At 39.7% G+C, this 20,323-nt stretch overlaps 1 protein-coding gene across 6 annotated transcripts in view; it reads right to left on the bottom strand.

Moving 5' to 3' along the window:
• FN1 (fibronectin 1) overlaps positions 1–1,230 on the bottom strand; it is a 67,677-nt gene extending 66,447 nt beyond the window's left edge. For all 6 annotated transcript variants that reach the window (XM_045855857.1, XM_045855860.1, XM_045855865.1 and 3 more), the window contains exon 1: positions 834–1,230. In XM_045855857.1, coding sequence (XP_045711813.1) covers positions 834–975 — 142 coding nt within the window. In that variant the 5' untranslated portion in view covers positions 976–1,230. The remainder of the gene's footprint in view (positions 1–833) is intronic.
• Positions 1,231–20,323: the final 19,093 nt, after the last annotated feature.

Raw genomic sequence — 20,323 nt, 5'->3', positions numbered from 1 at the left:
GAATTAAAAGCAATATTCCACTAAAATATAAAACTAGTTATTTAAAGAGTTAACCACAATTGGTACACGTAGATATTTAGGTATTCCTTTTTTCCCTTTTTTTAGACTTAGCTAAATGTTATACAATGATGTCATTTCCATCTGGCCAGGGGTCTACATCAAAGACATGGAAACATTCTGAAAAGCAGATAACTGCAATTGCATTTTTAAATATGCAAGAAACTTCTATGCTTTTCTTGGGTAGCAAGAGGGCAACTTTAAGTGCTTTCCTCCAGCCAAGGCAAAGGGAGGGTGTGTCTTTGGAAAACTGGAATAGGAATTCCAATCTGATCTCCGTTCTTCCAGAAGGGTCCTGAGGGGCCCTGCGGCAATGTAACTGAACTAAATTAACTCTCTTTCAAAGTTAGGAGCAACATGGCTCTGTAGCTACCTTCCTCCCACCCCGTTTTGAAAATATTGAACAAGCTATTTAGTAACAGAGGAAGTTAGAAAGACCACAGTAAACCCAAATGAAAATTTAAAGGCGTGAATTATTTTTCTCTTTAAAGAAAAGCTTTGATGAATTCACAGGAAGACGACCTGAACGTGTGGAGTTGATAAGAGCACAGCAGAACAGCGCAGAGCCCCTGTCCTCCCGACTATTCTCTTATCCTAGGCCCTCAGAACCAGTCTGCTCAAACGAATGCCTTTTGTGTCCACAGCCGGTTCCTCTCCTTAAGGCGTGCACAGCCTCCACGCGCGCGCGCGCGCAAAACTTCAGCCACAACTTTAGTTGGCTTTACGGTCCCATCCCTGCGACAGCCAGCCAGTTTCAGCCCGCAGTCAATACTCACGCTTGTTTTGGCTGACAGGCACCGGGGACTGGGGCTGAATGATTTGCTGAGCCTGTCTCTTGCCCCTCCAGGCGGACACCTCTGTCCCCAGGGACAAGACGACCAGCAGCAGCTGGAGCCCGAGCCCCGGACCCCTGAACATCTTGAGGCGGTGCGGGCAGGGACGCCCTCACCAGGAGGCAAGTTGCCACCTAGTTCTCTTCGAAACCTGCGGGAGGACTCCTTCCCAGTGCGTCCTGGGGGACTGACGCCTTAAAGAAGGTAGGGGCCAGAGGATGGAGAAGGGGACGGGTAGGGGGACAGAGGGGAAGGAGAGGACCGGCGAGAAGTTGTGGCTGCAGGTCCCGGCTCGCGCCTAGAACTCCCTTCCCTCCCCTGGACAGCGCAGCTGGCGCGGGCGGCCGAGCCCGGACTGCCGGGGTTTATATGGGACTGTCCCCTCCCGCCCCCTGCGAGGCCCACGGAGCCCGGGAGGAGAGCCCCTCCCCACCGCCCCTCCCCTCCTGCGGCCGCCGCCGACCGCGCGCCGATTGGCCGGGGCTCCCAGTGACGTCAGGGGGCCTGTGGGTTCGCCGCGAACAAAAGAGATGCTGATCCCCCGCCAGGATTGGGGCTGGAGAACTTTTTTCGGTTTCCTTTGCGGTCGTCCAACTTTTGGGGGGAATGGGTGGGGGGAGGGATGGGAAGCGAGTGGAAAAGGGTAGACGGGGAAGAAAGGGAGGGGCTGGAGCTACGTGATGCAAAGGGGTTGCAAATCCCCCTCCCCGCCGCTTCCTTTCCTTTTTCTTTTTAGGGTAGGGGTAGGACATTTCGTCATCTCCGAAAAAAAAAAAAATCTGTGCTCACTGGAGTGTATTTTGGGGGGAGGACAAAACCGTAAAGCAGCCACCACCTTGCAGCTGCAGGAATGTAGACTTCGCAGTCCCAGGGCGGGGCTGGTTCCCGTCCTGTTCCCTTTCCCTAGTCTAACGCTCATTGATTTGGGACTCACTTTAGTGTGCCTTCGTGGCTTAGCTTCCTGTGCAAGACTTCTCCTGCTCGCAAACGCTGTACCTGCCCGGTTCTGAGGAGGTGCTGGCTGGGGAGCGGAGGGGAAAATTCATCCTTTAATGAGCTTCAGCTAAGTACCAGGAGTTCTGCGGGGCGCTCGGCGGACCTGGGGGAAATTCAGAGAACGAGGTTCCTTTTGAGAGGACAAAGCAGCAGTTTGTTTTAAAGGGGAAAAAAAAAGTGTATAGTATCTTCCTTTCCTGGGGATGGGATATCATCTCTTTCCACTGAAAGTGGAATTAGTGAAAACCGGGAAGCTGGACCGACTATGGAGAGAAAGACCTTCCTGCCTTTGCTCGTGTTCTCCGTGCCCGTTACACACAAAGCAGAGACCTTGTTTGAATCACTGAAAACCAAGAAAAGACCATGTCCAGTCTTGACTTCCTACAGTCCCTCCCTTGCTATTATTTGGCATTTTCTTTTTGTAGACATCAGTTTAGTCACAGAATTCCCCTCCCCCAACCCTGCCGCCAGATTTTTTTGCCTTTAAATTATCTACTCCAAGAATGTGGCAAGTTCCCATTTAAGATTTCTCCTGCTTTCTCTCAACTCAGAGTGTGGATACGGAATCTGAGAAGCTTCTAGCGTTTAGCAACTCATCCAATCAGTCTTTTTTCAGACAGACACAAGTCACACTTGCTTTGCAAGTTCTTCAGCAGGAGTCCACCACCTTCTTCAGTGAACCCTGAGACCCAAACCTAAAGCTTTGCCTTCTAGTTACGCTAGTAGTGCAGACTTCCCGTTTGCTTCAAAAACCTACGAAAGCTACTAGCAATATGTTTATTTCTGCAGGTACTTGTTTTCTCCAGAAGTTCCACCTTCAGTAACTGCCATGGGGGTAATTCCAACTGTATGGCCTATGAAATGCCTAACACATAAAAGACACAAGGCTAAGATTTGTTTTAATTAATGCAGGGAAATTTTTTAAAAACAGCAAATAACCAATTTCCTACAAGTAGAATAAAACAACTCCTTAAGTTTTTGTGACCAACATTGCAAGTTGACAGAGTGCCACAGATTTCCCCAAATTTAGAGTCCTAAGTTAGAGGGTTTTTAAAAAAAAAATTTCATCATCACTCGACAGAACAGTTTTCTCTTTCAAATATGAAAGAAATTCTTGTAAATTCTTAATACATTTCTGGGAAGACGGTGTTCCTTCCAGACGTGAGGATACCTGGAAATCGGGGTGTAAGCAAGACAGACCTGAAGCTGAAGCATTCTTAACACACAGATTCCAGAGGAAGGAAATCAGTGGTTAGAAAAGTATGTAGTCAACCAAAAATATGAAAATGTGATATTTTCATATTTGACTGTACTCAAAATATATTAGAATAATATACACAAGAGAACTTTGAAGAAAACCACCCACCTTAAATCTCAGAAGAAATTTTTACATTTCAGTCCTATTGAAATATAATTTGTTTAAGGAAATGGTATATCTCTAATGTCTCCTAAGCAAAAACTTAGTGATATTTAACTGAATTTTATAGGAATGCTTGAAGTTTACTCTTAAAAGTTTTTTTTTTTTAACTTTGGACATAGAGATATTTTCTTAGATAAGATAACAAGGCTCGAGACAGTATTCTTTCATTATCAAAATCCCTGTAACTATGTCTCTTATCTCTAACTGGAGAGATAATTAAATCTAAAAGATCACACTGACTTTGTTCTAACTCAGCAGACATGCCTAGTGTCCAAGATTCCCTTGCATTCCCTTGAAAATCTTTTAAGGCTATTGACACAGTAGGTTCTTCAGTAAATCGTATGCTTCTGCTTGTATGAAATAGCCTTAGATTTCTTTTTCTTATCTCAAATGGACAGGGAAATGTAAGCGAGCAGACAATAGATGCATAGACGCCTGGGACTGGGGCTGAGAACAGGAATTAGTCATTGCAAATGGGCACCAGGAACCTTACAGAGGTGATGGAAATAAACACTCTAAAACTAGATTGTGCTGGTGGCTGCACAACTTGCTAGAGTTACGAAAAATTGTGAAGTTGCACACCTAAAGTGGGTGAATTTTATGATAGGTAAATTATACCTCAATAAAGTTGTTTTTAAATAATTAATTAAAAGTGTTTTTTACAATTCTTTTCTACTTATACCGTGTCCTGAATCTGTGTCAAGGACCCACTCCCAGGTGGCAGCAGCACATACAAGGTGTCCCAATTTCTTCATTTTTCTAAGAGTTTGCCTTTCAAACAGTAGTGGATTGTTTCTTCTGCACCAGTAACTCCTTACGAAACCTAGTATTTGTGCGATGGCATGTATGTGGTAGAGACAGAGCAAATGTTCATTTAGGGCTGTGTGTTGTTTCTTCTTCAAATTGCCATGGTGATAGAATTTTTCCAGAACTTAAGTCAACTTCAATTTTCAGCAACAAAAAAAGAGCACATATATCTGTGGGTGGTGGGGGAGTGGTATTTGGACGTCTCATTATTGGAGGAAGTTAGTGAGGAGCATGAGCAATTATGGAAGTCCAAATTGCATTGACTCCATCTGAGTTGGAGACTGTGGTTAAGCACAAAAAGAATTTATCAGACCTAGCCATTTTTAAAGGATTGGAATTAAAACAATTTAAGGGATAAGTTTCAAAGGGCAATTATTTCCATGTAAAAAAGTGGGTTTCTTTTTAGAAGAAACACATTACAGATAATACTCGCAGCCAAATTTCTTGCCTAGTGATAGCGAAGGAAAAAAAAATCTTATCCCTGATAAGAAATATCTTCCTGAAAAGTAGGTTATATTTAGAAGCAGGTAGGCTGGTTTTTCCGGAAAACCTTTGTTTTGTTTTGTTTTGTTTTTATCTTGTGTTTAATCTCTTTTAGTCCTATTAGAGAGGCCAGTGACTAGGTGACCTTTGGAATTCTCTGACCTAAGAAACTGGAGTATTTTTTTTTCTGATTCCTGGTCACCTATAGGTAAGTTGAATGGAGATAAATTACAGTAGTTTTGTTTCTTACCATCTTCCTCCCCTAAACACAGCCAAGCTTGCAAAACTGATGCTCCTTAAGTGCAGGTGTGAGAGTGAACAGTAAATACCTCATGGGCAGCCCCCATGGTCCAGCACTTCGTCTGGACCACACAGGGAACCTGCCACCCAGAGAAAATACTTGAGAAGGGCTTTAAACTATGCTTTGAAAGCCAACCAGTTTTCACTTACTAAGCACTTTGTTTATGTTTTAAATGACTTTATTATTTAATCAGCACTTTAAAAAAAGCCTTAATCTATGCTCTTTGTTTCTTAGCAGGGGGTCTCTTTTCTCATTAAAGGGATAGTGAATCCCAAAAGATTTTGCAAAGGAGTCTAATTCATCCAGTGAAATGGAACTAACTACTGTGTAACTGGAACACTTAACCAAAACGGAGTTATAGAACATTTTAGCTTTCCAAGATTGGTATTGGTTTGGGAGAGGGGGAGGAATTTAATTTTTGAGTGCTGTTGCTTCTTTTTCCAGTTTTGCTTTATTTTATGTTACTGGACTTAAAGATTTGTTCTGATAGGCTAAAATTTTTTTAAAAAACTTAAAAGATGTCCTTCTATATTTAAATTATTTTCTATCCTTTTAACATAATTTCAGTATTTTCCTGTGCAGCTAATCATGAAGGTTATGTCAGATGCTTTAAAATTGCCATAAATGTGATCTATTAGGTAAATTTTTTGCCTTTTCATAAATAAATTTTTATGCTGACAATAGACTATTGTGATATAGGTGGTCAGTGGACACTTCTTTCTACTCTTTCTATTGATTAATTAGTTATAGTAAATCAAAGACAAGTTCACCTGAATTATAAGATTAAAATATAAATTTAACTGTCATTAAATTAATGCTAAATCATTTTTTCAATAAAATTGACACATTCTCTCATTAACTATGAAAATTTTACCGAGATAGAATGGACATTTGAAATCATTTCATCTTAAACATCAAATACTAAGGTAGGCTGAAGTGTGGGGACAAGGTCATAAAGATTTCAATAACTAAGAAAAATACATTTAAATAGCCAGATTTTATTAAGTGCTTACTCTGAGCCAGACCTGGTGTTAAGTGCTTGATGTGCTTTTTGTTTCTTTTAATTCATCCATCGGCAGCCCTCCGAGGTAAGTGCTATCATTTCCTCGCTCTTACAGATGAGGGTACAAAGCTTACAAAAGTAACTGGAATGAAGTTTCCTGCACCACCAACTTTACGGAAATTGTGATATCACTGAATGATCTCCCTCTGGAACAAGAGTAGGGGCAAAGCAGTTGGCTAAAGGACCTTGTGGGTGACTTCTTGGACATTGGCACATTAATTCAGATGTCACACAGAATCTTACTAACTGATAACGCTCCCGTTTTCACCTGTTATATCCAGGGTGATTCTTCTGTAGACCAATTTCCTTCAAACAGTCTGGTCGTGTTTTTGGCATTTTGAATCAGATGTGGAAGATGGTTACCTCTAACTCTCTGCTATACTGCTTGCGTGCATGGTGGAGGGCGGAGCCTCTGTTTTGTTTACTCCGTATGCCCAACGCTGGGCACAATCGATGCACCTTTGGGTAAGTGCTTGGCACTCGTGAACGAAAGGATAGAAGGGCCGAAGAAAAATGCTCTAACATTTATAAGGTGTGATTATTTATCCAGCCAGGAATATTACTAAGTGCTCTGCAAATGTTGTTTTAGTTTATTTTCAAAGCAACAGCCAGAAATAGATATTAATAGCCCCATTTACTCACCGAGGGTCAGAGTTTAAATATGGTTTTTAAGCTTATGCAGTGAGAGAGGGTCAAGGCTGGAATTTAAATCAAGGTCTTCCTGACACAAAATCCATGTTCTTCACCAACACATGCAAGACTGCCCCAAAGAGATATTGCCTCATAAAAGGCTTATGAAATTTGGAAAAAATTACTGGTGGTTACTTTCTTTGTTTCCCTGATCTTCATATTCTGCCCTTCGCTGCCTTGCTCTGCCCGGGGAGTAACCTTTGAACCGTCCAGCAGGCTCCTCTGTTTGCTGGAGGGTGGAGCACAAAGAGGTCAGGGTGACTCCACTGAAGCCTGCCTCTAGCCTCGGGGCTGGTGGCAGCTGCCTCCCTCTAGAACGTACATTCTCAAAGGAGACAATATTGACCCCAGAAGGGTAAAAATTGGTTCTTATGGGAGAGATGGTGAAGAAAACAACCAACCAACAAAACACCTCAACCCTACCTGATAAAAGCTTATTCCTTAATTGTTCATTTATTTCAGTGGGTAGAATTTAAACTAGATGTTATTTTTGGAGGGTGTGGGTGTGGTTATTCTTTTGAAAACTAACAAGAAATGGGGAGGAACCTGCTCTGGAACATCAGCTCTGGGCCAGGCTGTTCTCTGAGGCTCCAGCTGGCTCACTGGCTCCCTCCGTTCTGGAGGACGTGATGGTGACGATGACCACAGCTCGGGGAGAGAGAAAACTTCCTCCTTCCTCCCTGTTGGTCTCTGGAGCTCAATATTCCTTCTTTATCCCATGGCCATGCCCACCCCACCTTAACAGTTTCTTCACCAAAGCCTTTCCATGGAAATCGTTTGAATTCTACTCTCAGCTGTAACCCCGACAAGCCGGGTTTTGACAGCCTAACCATGATACAAACAGTCCACGTAAAGCTATGGTTTAAGTTGTGAATTGTAGCAAAATTGAGTTAGGGTATTTGAATTCTTTTCCAAGCTAAGAAACTGATATTACTTGATGATTTCTCCTTGTATTGCATATGTTCCGAATCGTCTTTCTCTTTCTTCTCACGTCCCCCACCATCCCAAATGTGAGCCCCTCAAATACTGAATCTTTTGCAGAGTAGAATGCTGTGAGGATAGGAGCAATGACCAAGAGGTCATGTAATACTAAAGAAAAGAAACCAGGGTTTTGTTTTTAAGTACATACTATTTGCCTTAACTTCTTAGCTACCTTGGAAATAATTGGATTTGTCCACTAATTAATTTGGTTCATGCCAAGTAGTTGTAGTCAGGAACTCAGATCACAGATTTCCACATCAGCAACAGAAATTTATCTTTAAAAGTTCCCAAATAATCTACAAATGTCTCATATATAAAAGTTTAAAATTTTTGCATTTTTTACATGTATAAAATGCAAGTTTTGCTTTGGATTTCATTTAAGATACCGGAGTAATTTAGATGAGAGCTTGTAAATTCAAGGAAATGCGTACTCAGATTTACTTTCTGTGAACTCCCAAATGTCCTTGCCGATGTTGAGTGCAGGTACGTTCCTTAGGTGGAAATAACTTCTCGGACAGACCCAATGCATTACTAATTATTTGTACCTCAGGGACTTTACATCAAAAACAAGCAAAAATCTGTTCTATTTTTTCATCTTAGAATACAGTATGATATTGGGAACACACTATTTCTGAAATGTTTTGAAACTCCTAATATTCTGTTGATTTTTCAACCTACTTTACTCATTGTTTGAAAACTGTTGAATCCATTTATTATGGGGTTACTCTAGACACTAACAGTAATTATTAGCTATGTGTGAGCAGTAATATTTTTCATCTTAAAGATGCTTGATACTTTAGTCGCTATTTTTTACAGCAAAATGGTGACATTTTTGTCAGCTTATACAAAATTCTTGAAAGATTCATGATATTTTACCAACTTACACATTCAACTAATTTTTTAATTTCCTTTGCCCAATTAAATTGTGAAGCAAAATAATGCAAATATTTATAGACCCAAATTATAAACCCATTTCAGTTTAGAAGAGCAACAGTAAGTAAATATAATAGGCAATTATAATTAAAACCTCAACTTGTCCTGATATTTTTCTAACATCTCTGAAGAACTAAGATGTTCAATACAGGCACACAGTATAACAATTAGAAGGTATTTTTCTTTACTCATGAAATCTTTGTCTTTTAATTGTTCTTTTCTAGGTTTGGGTTTTAATTATGGACTAACTTTGCTTAAAGTTAGTTTATGGATTAAGATTGCTAAAGTTACTATAGACAGCGGACTTCGATATTTCAGCAAATTTTGATTCTGTTTGTTCCCAAATCATAATAGATAATTTAGAGGGAGCTGTGATTAGAGACTGTTTTTTTTTTAGGTGAGCATATTGTTTTCCCTGAAATGTTTTCTTCAGATTTTTAAAAGAGCTTTATTGAGCTACAGTCACTATGTAATAAGCTGTACATACGTAAAGTGTTGAATTTGATAAATGTTAACATGTATATACTCCAGAAATAACATAGTGAACATCTGCATCACCCCCAAAAGTTTTCTTGTGCTTTTTCCCTTGGCTACCCCACCCTCCTGCCTTGCCTATCCCCCAGCAACCGTTAGTCTATATCCTCTCCCTGTGGGTTGGTTTGCACTTTCTAGAGTTTTATGTAAGTAGAGTTATACAGTATATATGACCTTAAATGGAAGTAGGGACTTTACAGAGGTAAGCAAGTTAAAATGAGGTTGTTAGGGTAGACCCTAATCCAATGAGATTGGTGTCCTTATAAAAAGGGGAAACTGAGGAAAGACATGCAACAGGGAGAAAGCCATAGGAACAAGAGGACAGAGATCAGGGTGGTGCTTCTACCAGCCAGGGAATGCCAAAGGTTACCAGCAAACCACTGGGAGCTAGCAAAGAGGCATGGAGTAGAGCTTTTTATTACAGCCCTCAGGAGGAACAGACCCTGCTGAAACCTTTATCTCAGACTTTTAGCCTCCAGAACTGTGACATAATAACTATCTGTGTTTAAGTGACCCAGTTTGTTGTGCTGTGTTCCTGCAGCCCCAGCAATCTGATACAAGCACCTATAGTATTAATGCTAAGAAGAGTGTTAGTGATGAATTCAGAGTAATATACAGAGCTTTAGAGGCACTCTAAAGCAAACTACTAGTCAGCTGAAGGGCTGAAATGGTTGTCTTCTTGGCCCACAATTTTTCCTGCAATTGTTTTTGCGCCAAACATTGTACGCAGGAGATAAAGACAGGCAAGACATAGGTCTTATTCTTAAGAAATATAAAATATAGCAGCAAACTGGTAGGGATGCAAAGGTTTGATTTATATACCATTGGCAAGTATGCCATTTGAAAAAAAGGTATATATGTGCACAGATTTGGGGGGTTATAAATTGGTGCATTTTTCAAAGGGCGTTTAGGCAACATTGACAAAGCACGTTACTAAAACATGGTGGACCCACTGAACTATTATGATGGTTCAGAGATAAAACAACAACAACAAAAAACACAATAAAAGCACAAGAATAAAGAGAATAAGGAAGAATAAAGACAGCAGATAAGAGATATCAAACAAAACTTGGAAGTAGGAAAGCAGAGAGAGAAGTGACTACTGACGTCATAGAATAAGCCAATAAGGAGCAAGTTGCTTTACATTCAAGAAACCTTGAAATAACCAGAGGCACAAGGTACCCCTGAAGTTGGGGAGAAAAAGTAGGACTGAGAAGTGTCGGAAAGTCTCTGTATAAGAAGCAAGTAGCAGCCCTCCTTAATCCCCCTCCTATTCCACCAAGCCAGGGACTGACCCACCTCTCCCTCATCTCGTCGAGGCAGGAACCAGAAAAAACTCAATGCAGTGGTGGGAAGGATGAAGAACAGCACCAAAAATAGGAGGACTGAGTGAAAATCTCTGTGCTTACCCTCCATGTGACAGGCTGGACAGTTTCTCTCCGGACTTAGTTTCTTCGGAGATAATGAACTATAGGTAAAATGCAATAGTGGGGTCCCCATCCGTCTCCCACAGTGATGCCAATCAGCCTATACGCTCTACTGTGTGCACAGTTTCCCATCAGATATTTAGTGCCTTGATCCTAAATGTGAAGAGGAAGCCCAAAGGTCACCAAATATTTGAGGAAAGTTTCTAACATGAACAAAGATCAAAATGGACTTACAGAAGACAAAGCAAAAGATCTGAATAAGAGACAATGCAAAAAAGAAAAAGAAGAAGAAAATGAGAAACAAAAGCAAATGAAAACTCCCAGGCAGTGACCAAAGAAAGAGAAGATATATGAATAAAAAAGTAGTAACCTACATATGTTCAAGCATTCAGAGGGCAAGAAATAACTCACAGAGATTATAAAATAGGGTTGCATAAATTCTGAATATTGACTATCAAAAATTATGGTGGAACTGAGAAGATGAGAGAGGAGGAAATGTTCAGTGTGTAGATAAGGTGAGGGTGGAAGGGGAAATGTGGAGAAACAGAATGAGAATAGCTGTCATTGTAAATCTTGTAGTACTCTTTATCTTTTGGTAAAGATAAACAAGTTGTAAAAGAGCAACTACAAATGTTTAAAAACAAAGTAAAATTATAAAAAAGCAAAATAATAAGAAAAAAACACTACCAAGACACTTGATTTAAACTGAAGATTCCTTACTATTTTAATCCTGGAGATGGATTTTGTAGTTTCCCATATTTCAGTAATTTTCTAAGCTGGAAAGATAATGAGAGGCCAGGACAAGTGAGAGAATTCCACTACCCAAATCCTGTAAACAGTCTTTTGCAAACAAGAATTATTTCAGGTCTTATAAGAAAAAAATTAGTGTTCCTAGACCACAGCTATCTCAACACATTCAGAGCAAGGGGACATTATCCAGAACGTGCTCATGATCTACTGTGGATCTATTAAAATTATTCAAAATTATATCATAGCTGCACTGCACTAAATAAAATTAAATAAACAGTAAAAAATGAAATGCACTTTTTAAATGCAGCAATCCCAATTTTTTTAAGGCACCTAACTTAACCCTAAGATCAGCAAACCTGGAGGCCCAATCTAGCCCACCTTTTGTTTTTGCACAGGCCTATGAGCCAAGAATGGTGTTTAGATTTTAAAATGCTTGAAGAAAATCAAAAGAATGATGCTTGATGTTTATAACATGAGAAAATTATACGACATTCAAATTTCAGTGCTTATAAATGAAGTTTTATTGAAGTTCCACCATGCGCTTTCTTACAGGTTGTGTATGGCTGCCCCCGAGCTGCAGTAGACCACACAGCTGCAAATGTGCACCATTTGTCTCTTTAGGAAGAAGTCTGCTGACCCCTGGGGCGGACCGCCTGAGTGAAGTATCCTTTCAGATTATTGTAACACTTCCCCTAATCTTTTCAGTTGTTTTTCTCAAACCCAATTAAAAAGCATTATTTTAAATGTTTCAACTTCATCATTTCTTTCAACAGTAATTAGTGTTCATAGAAAATGTCCTCTTTTCATAATTCTGCTTCAAAAGTTCAAAAAACATGTTTAAATTTCTTGACCAGAAAAACAAGTACAACTGGAATAAACAGTTTGGCACCCAGTCACTGACCCCTCTAAACATGTAAGTCAGCTGATAGGAGCAGGACAGCACCGGCCTGTTGGGAGCGACCGTGGGCTTTGAGCCTTGCTTGGGCCTCACTAGCAAGTTTTATGGAGAGAAAGCAGAGTGTTGGGTTAATGTGGTAAGTGGGCTGAAGGGAAGATGTTTAAGAGATTTTACACTAAAATTGCAGTCTGTTCGGCTGCAATTCAGCTGTTCGGTTTTCTCTCCCCAACTAGAGTATGAACTCCCTAAGGGCAGAGATCAGCCTTACATTTTTTTAGAATTGTTCTTCTAAGCATGGACTACTGAGTTGAGCACATGACAAATATTCAGTCAGTACCTGCTGGGAGGTCAGATGAGGAAGCTTCTGCCAGCAAGAGGTGACAGTTCCTGGTGTATGTCAGTTCTCTGAGCCACATGGTAAGGTTTTCTCAAACACTGACTTTAGGCGCTCAATTTGTTTTGATTTATGATGCTGTATTCTTTTTTTGCCTTTCTCCCAAATGACACGTCAGCTTTCATGATTTATTTTTCTGTTTTCTCATCTATTATTTCAATGTTGGACTTTTGCTTAAGCAGCAAAATTCAAAGAAAACTCTCCTGTCAGAACTGCTAATGTGAAAGATCGTGAGTTTAAAATGACCTCACTGCACATAAAACATGAGTGAATATGGGCACACTATTTATTGTTCATGACAAGTATGAGGATGCCGTTGCACGTTTGCTCTGTTCTGGAGAAATGGTTCAGAGATAAAACAACAACAAAAAACACAATAAAAGCACAAGAATAAAGAGAATAAGGAAGAATAAAGACAGCAGATAAGAGATATCAAACAAAACTTGGAAGTAGGAAAGCAGAGAGAGAAGTGACTACTGACGTCATAGAATAAGCCAATAAGCTTGCTGCACGCTGCCTAAAACTTGAATCATGAGATATCATTAATATTGACAACAAAAAGAACTGTCTTCAGAAAGCCCATGATGACCGCATTTTGCCGTGTATAATGCACACGTTTTTGCTGAAACTTTTGAGGGAAAAATAAGGATGCACATTATACAAGGGTATGACGATACATAACATAGGTATAATAATCCCATGTATAATGGGTACAAAAACGTGGCTGAGCATTACACATGGCAAAATATGGTACATACAATTTACATAATTCTTACTTTAGCCATTTTCAACTACTCAGGAACATGATTAAGACTGTGTTGTACTATAGTCTAGTCTAGAAGAGGTTCCTTGTTATTCTAAGAGGAAATGCTTTTGTGTTGAACATTAACCCAACATTTTGTAACATCTCAGTGTATAGTTACTATCAAATGCCAAATATGTGTAATCTGGTATAGGAAGAGCTCATAGAAATTAGGTTATAAATTGTATTCTTCATTTGCCTTATGATGGCAGGAAAAGTACTTCTTTTTATAACTTAATCACCCTCATTTGCACAATAAAAATCTGGATAAAGTTATTTCTCCCTATCTCATTGATGTATCACAAAGATGCACACAAGTGGTCTGCAGAGTGGCATTTATGGCTTTCGGCTTTATGATATTTATCAATAAGTTTTTTTTATACAGTTGGCACTCAGGTCCCTGCTTTGCCAGTACACGTCTGTGTGAACTTGACTATGCTTCTATCTCTCTGTGCCTCAGTTACCTTCTTTGTAAAACGAGTGTGTTGAATTAGCTTATTTATTATTCCTTGGCCTAAAAGATTACATGATTATATAAGAGCTCTTGTCAATTACAATTTTTTAACTTTGCCTTCAGAAATGCCTGAATTTAAATGACACATTTACACTTGCTAAATATTTATGCACACAATTAACATATACTCAGAATACTGGAATATATATCTTAGCAAGGAATATGGGTTTGTATCCAAAACTTGCCTCTGTTCCTGAGAGAAAAGGTAAAGAGCTAAGGGTTTACTTCTAGCAAGAACATAAACTTTGTTTTTCCCCTCTGTGATCAAAAAGTGTTTGTTTCCCTACTTCATCATGTCTCCTTTTTAGGGTCCCCAGAGGTGGGAGGTATAGGTGATAAAAGGGCCACCTCCCTGCTTGAGTACTAAAGAGATGGCCAATGGGGGCCAAGGTGAAAGTAGTGATTTCACAGAGAGCAAGGTGGGCCTGCTCACTGTACTCAGTGAGCGAGGCTTGTCTGCCAGTGGCAGGCCTGCCTGAACTGAGTGACCCACCCAGGGCATAGGACTGCCCCAGTAAAGCCAACTGCATGGAGGAGCAGAGAAGCAATAAAGATCTCAATGAACAGACTTCACACCTAGGGGAGAGAAAAGAATGCAGCATTGAGCCAGCTTGTCTGGTAGTTCTTCCCAAATTCACGAACACAGTAAATCATTTCACTTCTTCAGAGGAGAGGAGAGACAAAATGAGAAAAAGTCAAGGAGTTATCAGGACGGTGCTCAGGGAAAATCAGCAGGAACAAGGTAAAGATGTCTGCTTTCAAAATCTATGATCACAATCATTACTATCTATGTCCTCTGGAAATAAACGTGTGTGACTTTTCTTAAATCTTTAAAAATGCCAACATATGACATATAAAGCAATTTAGTGTAACTTTGCAAGTCCCTTTTTGTCTAATGAAAACACTCGTGGTTCTACCTTTGCAGATGCTCTTTGCAATGAAATGTGTGCTTCTGTTTAACATTTATCTTCACATTTAACTGTGTTAGTATTACTATTGCTCAATTTGACATTTTAGTTTTTACATTTCTATTTGGAGGAATTAAAAAAACACTTGACTTCGAAGGAGATATAACTCATTTTCACAATCTGAGTTCACGTAAGTGTTTTAAAAGAAACTTCAGAAATGGCTTTAAATGGATTTGAAGAATGAAATGGTTTCTGAGATAACATTTAAGACTATGCCATTTGGAAATTAAAATCCTGCTTGTGGGAATTGCTCCTGTGGAAATATATATCAATGTACAATGGAGAATGTATTTGATAGGATGAGTATGTTAGCAGAATTTTCATAGTGACTAGATAAAGACCTATAGTTAAGTAATAACTAGCAAGATAAGGACAAAATAGCTGCAATTGTAAGTACTGTTTAACTTTCACAACAATAGATACAAATTGTAGGGTGGTAGATTTACTTTAACATAAAGATGAAGTTCCTATCCATATTCATAAAGATGAAGAGAAGAGCTATTTAAGACTCAAATGGGCTGCCACCGTCCAAGGCTGTGCAATCACTTCGTGATGGTTCTTGAAGGAGACTCATTCATGCTTGTATTGTATGGGGTGACTTTCAAGCTCTCTTTCTATTCTAATATTCTATAAGAGCTACTGAAACATGTAATGATGTCAACCCTTTTAAAGTTTTACTCTTTTGTATTCATTAATAGAATATACTAAAACTACCCAGCATGCCTCTGCTTACAATAATAAAAAAGAATCAGGAACATTTAAAACCAGTTAGAGAAAAGAAGAACCATTTGAAATGAATTTTTACAAATTAAGGTGTTAAAAGAACCATCTCTATTTTCTGAAGAGATTTTTAAAAGATCCTTACAAGTATGAAGTAGCATATGCTATTAGTATTCCATTGCTAGTTTTGAAAAGTTTCTGTATTACCCCTTAACCAATATTGTAAATGATCAAAATTCTGTTGGTAAAATTACTTGGCATATTCTAAAATTTATAAGAAGGCTCTCCAAATAAAGGTTGACCAAAGAATAGACGGTAATAATTTGGAAGTATGTTTTTGAGGATTTGCTAAGTAGACAGATTTGAGTGATATATTCATAACATAAACTAACTGCAGATTTTTGTTGTCCGAATCGATGGAACAACATTGATATACGGTCCTTGAAGCAACAAAGGTCTGGACACATGGCTAATTTCTTTATTTCATCTTAGGCTTTCCCGGGAACACTCTTCCCGATTTGATAATAAATGCCACGCCCTCAGCGACAACTAGGAGGAGCTGTTTGGTCTTTGACTCATAACCCTCTTCCTGAAGTCATAACATTGTACCTACTGGAAATGAGTTCACCTTTTGTGTAAAAAGGGTAAAGTGCATAAAAATGCATGCACTTTAAGGTATTTGAAGAAAACATGATTGCTGGATTCTTTATGCCACTGAAGATTCATTCCTCTGCCCTTTTTTGTTCTCAAATTCTATCATAAGCTGTTTTGAAAGGATGGCTTCTTGAATTGTCAGCTCAATCATGAGCTCCCAGAGTCTTGTTTCTGTACTTGGGAACTTACTATCCTCAACTCCTTTTTCACTTGGCAGATAAAAAGTTGAAAGTCTCAGTCTGTCATCTAAACTGTGAAACATATTTTCTCCCCAGTGGCCACCCCGAAATAAAATCCCCTTCATCACTCTGCATAGCTGAGTCATTAACTGTTTTCATTTCAAAGGGCCATCAGTATAAGCCTGAGCGTTGCAGTGTTCGTTTACTGAGTTTTACTACAAAAAAAAAATTGTGCTGGGAATAGAGATATGGTTTCTGACCTCAAACACCTTAAGATCCCATTTGAGGACAGACACAAGCAATAATATAGCTCATAATTGGTAACAACAGCAGTTAACGACATCATGACTAGTGATGGGAGACATTTTCTGTAGTGTAAAACTGATAAAAAAGTCAACATACACACATTTTTTTTGGCATATGCATTTTGCCAAGAGAATGAAGTACAAGATAGCTAACAACGGGGATTTCAAGAGTTAAGGATTTTAGCTGTAGTTATAATTGATAGGCTGAGGTTGTTAATGCATGTGAAAGCTGTTTCTCTGGGAACTGGAGTGCATGACCTTCAAGACTTCAGGAAGTCCACAAGCAATTCACCTTTGAGCCTCAGGGTCTCTGCAGGCAGGGAGATGGCATCTGTGAGGGGACTTCCATGAAGCAGATAAAGGATTGTCAGTCAGCAGATAAAGAAATACTAGGGAAATTGCCTCTAGACAGCAACTCTTATCTGATTAACCTTTTTCTAAACCCCTTACCTACCCTTTTCTTCTCCTTACATAAAGGTCAGCTTGTGATGAGGTGTTAAGATGGTGTTTAGGGTATATAGCCCATCTTCTCAGACCTCCAGTATCTGAATAAAGTGCCCATTAAGATCCACTTTTTGTCTCTACTTATTGGTTCTGATAGTGACAGGCCCCATGAACCCTTAATTTTTCGGTTTCAATAGTGAGTAGAGTCTGTGAAGATTTGTTTTTGATGTCTTCCTAAGATGTCAAGTCAATAAGAACCCACCAACTAAATAGTGTTCAATGTTAAATTGAACACATCCACAACATATTGGGTTGAACCAACTGAAATCATTATTTCTGTTGATCAAACAAGTGAATATTGACGATTTCATAGAGTTCAACCAATAAATACAAATCTCCTTTAGTCTTCTATCGCTGTGTAACAAAGTACCACAAGTTGAGCAGCTTAAAATAACATATTCATTCTCTCACAGTCGAGTAGATTCAAAGTCTGGGTGGGCTTCAGTGGATTCTCTGGTTACAATCCCATAAACCAGAATTCAGGTGAAGGCAGGACCTTACCTGGACACTCTGCAGAAGAATCGGCTTGTCAAGCTCAGTCAGATGGTTGGCAGAAGTCAGCCCCTTGTAGCTGTTGTCAGGGGCTGGTCTCAGAAACCAGCCGCTGCTCTCCAGCCCTTGTATGTGGTCCTCTCTGTCTCCAAGCCAGCAGTGGTGCACTGAACCCCTGTGCCTCAGACCCCTGCGACTTCCGCCCACGCCTGAGAAAGTGCTCTCTTGCAAAGGATTCATGGGATTTATTAGGCCCATTCAGAACAATTTTTTTATTCACTCAATTCAATTGATTATTCTTTTTGTTTGTTTGTTTGTTTTTTCAAAGATTTTATTTATTTATTTTTAGAGAGGGAAGGAGGGAGAAAGAGAGAGAGAAACATCAATGTGCAGTTGCTGGGGGCCATGGCCCGCAACCCAGGCATGTGCCCTGACTGGGAATCGAACCTGCGATGCTTTGGTTCACAGGCCACGCTCAATCCACTGAGCTACGCCAGCCAGGGCTCTTTTTTTTTTATTTATTTGTTTTTTCAAGTCAATTGATTATTAACCTTAATTATACCTGCAAAATCCCTTTGCCAAATATAATAACTAATCAGGGCTTGAGCTCTTTATGTTAGGGTGGGAAATCAAGGGGGGGCATTTAAAATTTGGTCTACCACATATATCAAACATGCCCCCCAAATGTCTGGGCTGTAAAATCCTCAATTGCCATAATTATGTTGTCTGTGGCCTGGAACCCTTCCTCAGGCACAAGATGCCCATGAGAGGGTGGGGTGTGTTTTCACAACTGACAAACCTTGAGAAGTTTTTCTAATGCATTAAGTGTAGTCTGTGTTCTCCTAATACACTTCGGTTTTAATCTTTGTTCTATATAAAATAACATCTGTTATTTCATGAGTAAGTACTAACACTAGCTGGAAAACATTATGATAAAAATAAAGTTAATCTCCATACATTCTGCTCGTTGGAAAATACCAGGTCTGTAGAGTTTTATTTTCTTCATAGATAACAAGCGTCTAGTTTAATTCAGGCTGCTCCAACAAAATGCTATAGAGTGATAAAGTTATGAACAAAAAAATTGAGATATTTCTCAGTTTCTGGGTGCCCGCATGGCTGGATTCTGGTGAAGGCCCTCCTCTGGATTGCAAACTGCCAACTTCTTCTTGTGTCCTCACATGGCGGAAGGGACTAGGGAGCTCTCCTTTCAGAAGCTTACTAATCTGATTCATGAGAGCCCTGCCCTCACGATCTCATCACCTCCCAAAGGCCCTACCACCTAATACCACCACAATTGGGCATTAGCATTTCAATATATGAATTTGGAGGGTGGAAGGGTGTGGACACAAACATTCAGACCACAGCAACAAGCAAACAAACCAAAAAGGCCTACTGGATCAATAGGCTAACAGGTTGTATTGAATAGGCAGGCTTGTTTCTGATACATGAGGCTTAGTGCAAGAATTTGGTAAACCAACTTTGAATATATTCAGCGAGACAAAGGAGGAACCCTGCCAATCCTCTTTCATTGCCATTTCTTTGGCCCAAATGCCTTACTTAGCCCACAGGTGGCAAACACAAGGCCCACAGGATGAATCTGGCCCTCCAACGTATTTTATCCAGCCCGCCACCTTGTTTCTACCTGGTGGCAGCAGTGCCGAGCTCCTTGCCCCTAATTAAGGAGTAGTTGCATTTACACAGTCCTAACATTACATTCAGCCCTTTGAAGGCAACCATGAGGCTGATGTGGCCCCCAGTGAAAATGAGTTTGACACCCTTGTCTTAGCCATTCCCTTCCAACATAATTCAAGCTGAAATGAACAATTAGTGATTAATTCGCAGACTTCAGTCAGAGAATGAAGAAGCAACACAGGCATTTAGATCACAAAAGTCGGCTTTATTGACACACAGTGAGCCCATTGTGTGTCAATAACTTTCTGCAAACAACTTTTTGTTTATATATTTCCTATGTAAGAACTGACTAATCCAAGACTGGCCCTAGATGGTCAATTCAAAGATCAATTACCTAAATGCCAATTAGCCAATTAATGATCACATCTTTTTCTAATATGTGACCCTGTGATGACATAAAGCATCTTGATTTTTCCTCTGAAGAACCATTTCTTTTCCATTCTCAGTCCATGATTTTCAGGTATGACTGACCTCATGCTGGCATTTAAACTTGGGTCTGGGTAATCACAGCATTGAAATGCCCTACTTCGCCTTTGCTATTGGTTCATGGACCCACAATCCAAACTAGGCCAATGGAAATCTTCCTTGATCATTTTTATAGCATCAGTGAACAATTTTGCTTCCTTTGGGGTTTGCTAAAATGGTAGAATATAAATGTGAAGCTGCTGCTGTGTAAGTAGCTCTGTAGGAAAAGAGGGTGTGGGGGATGAAGACAGGCCAGAGAAAATGAACTCAGAAATAGATACACTCAGCCATGAAGCTGTCTTCTGAGTACCTATGCCAAGCCATGCAGTAAAACGTCATCCCTCTGGACTTCACCAGGAAACTATTTATATTTTGTTTAAGCACATTCGCACTTTCCTTCTGTCCTATCAACTAAAAGAATTCTAATACAGATGTAATATTGCCACAGTAACCATCCAAAT

Source organism: Phyllostomus hastatus, unplaced genomic scaffold (genome assembly GCF_019186645.2).
Source record: "Phyllostomus hastatus isolate PE091 unplaced genomic scaffold, TTU_PhHast_1.1 phas_contig_137, whole genome shotgun sequence".
Taxonomy (NCBI): domain Eukaryota; kingdom Metazoa; phylum Chordata; class Mammalia; order Chiroptera; family Phyllostomidae; genus Phyllostomus; species Phyllostomus hastatus.
This window is presented reverse-complemented; position numbering and strand designations above follow the sequence as displayed.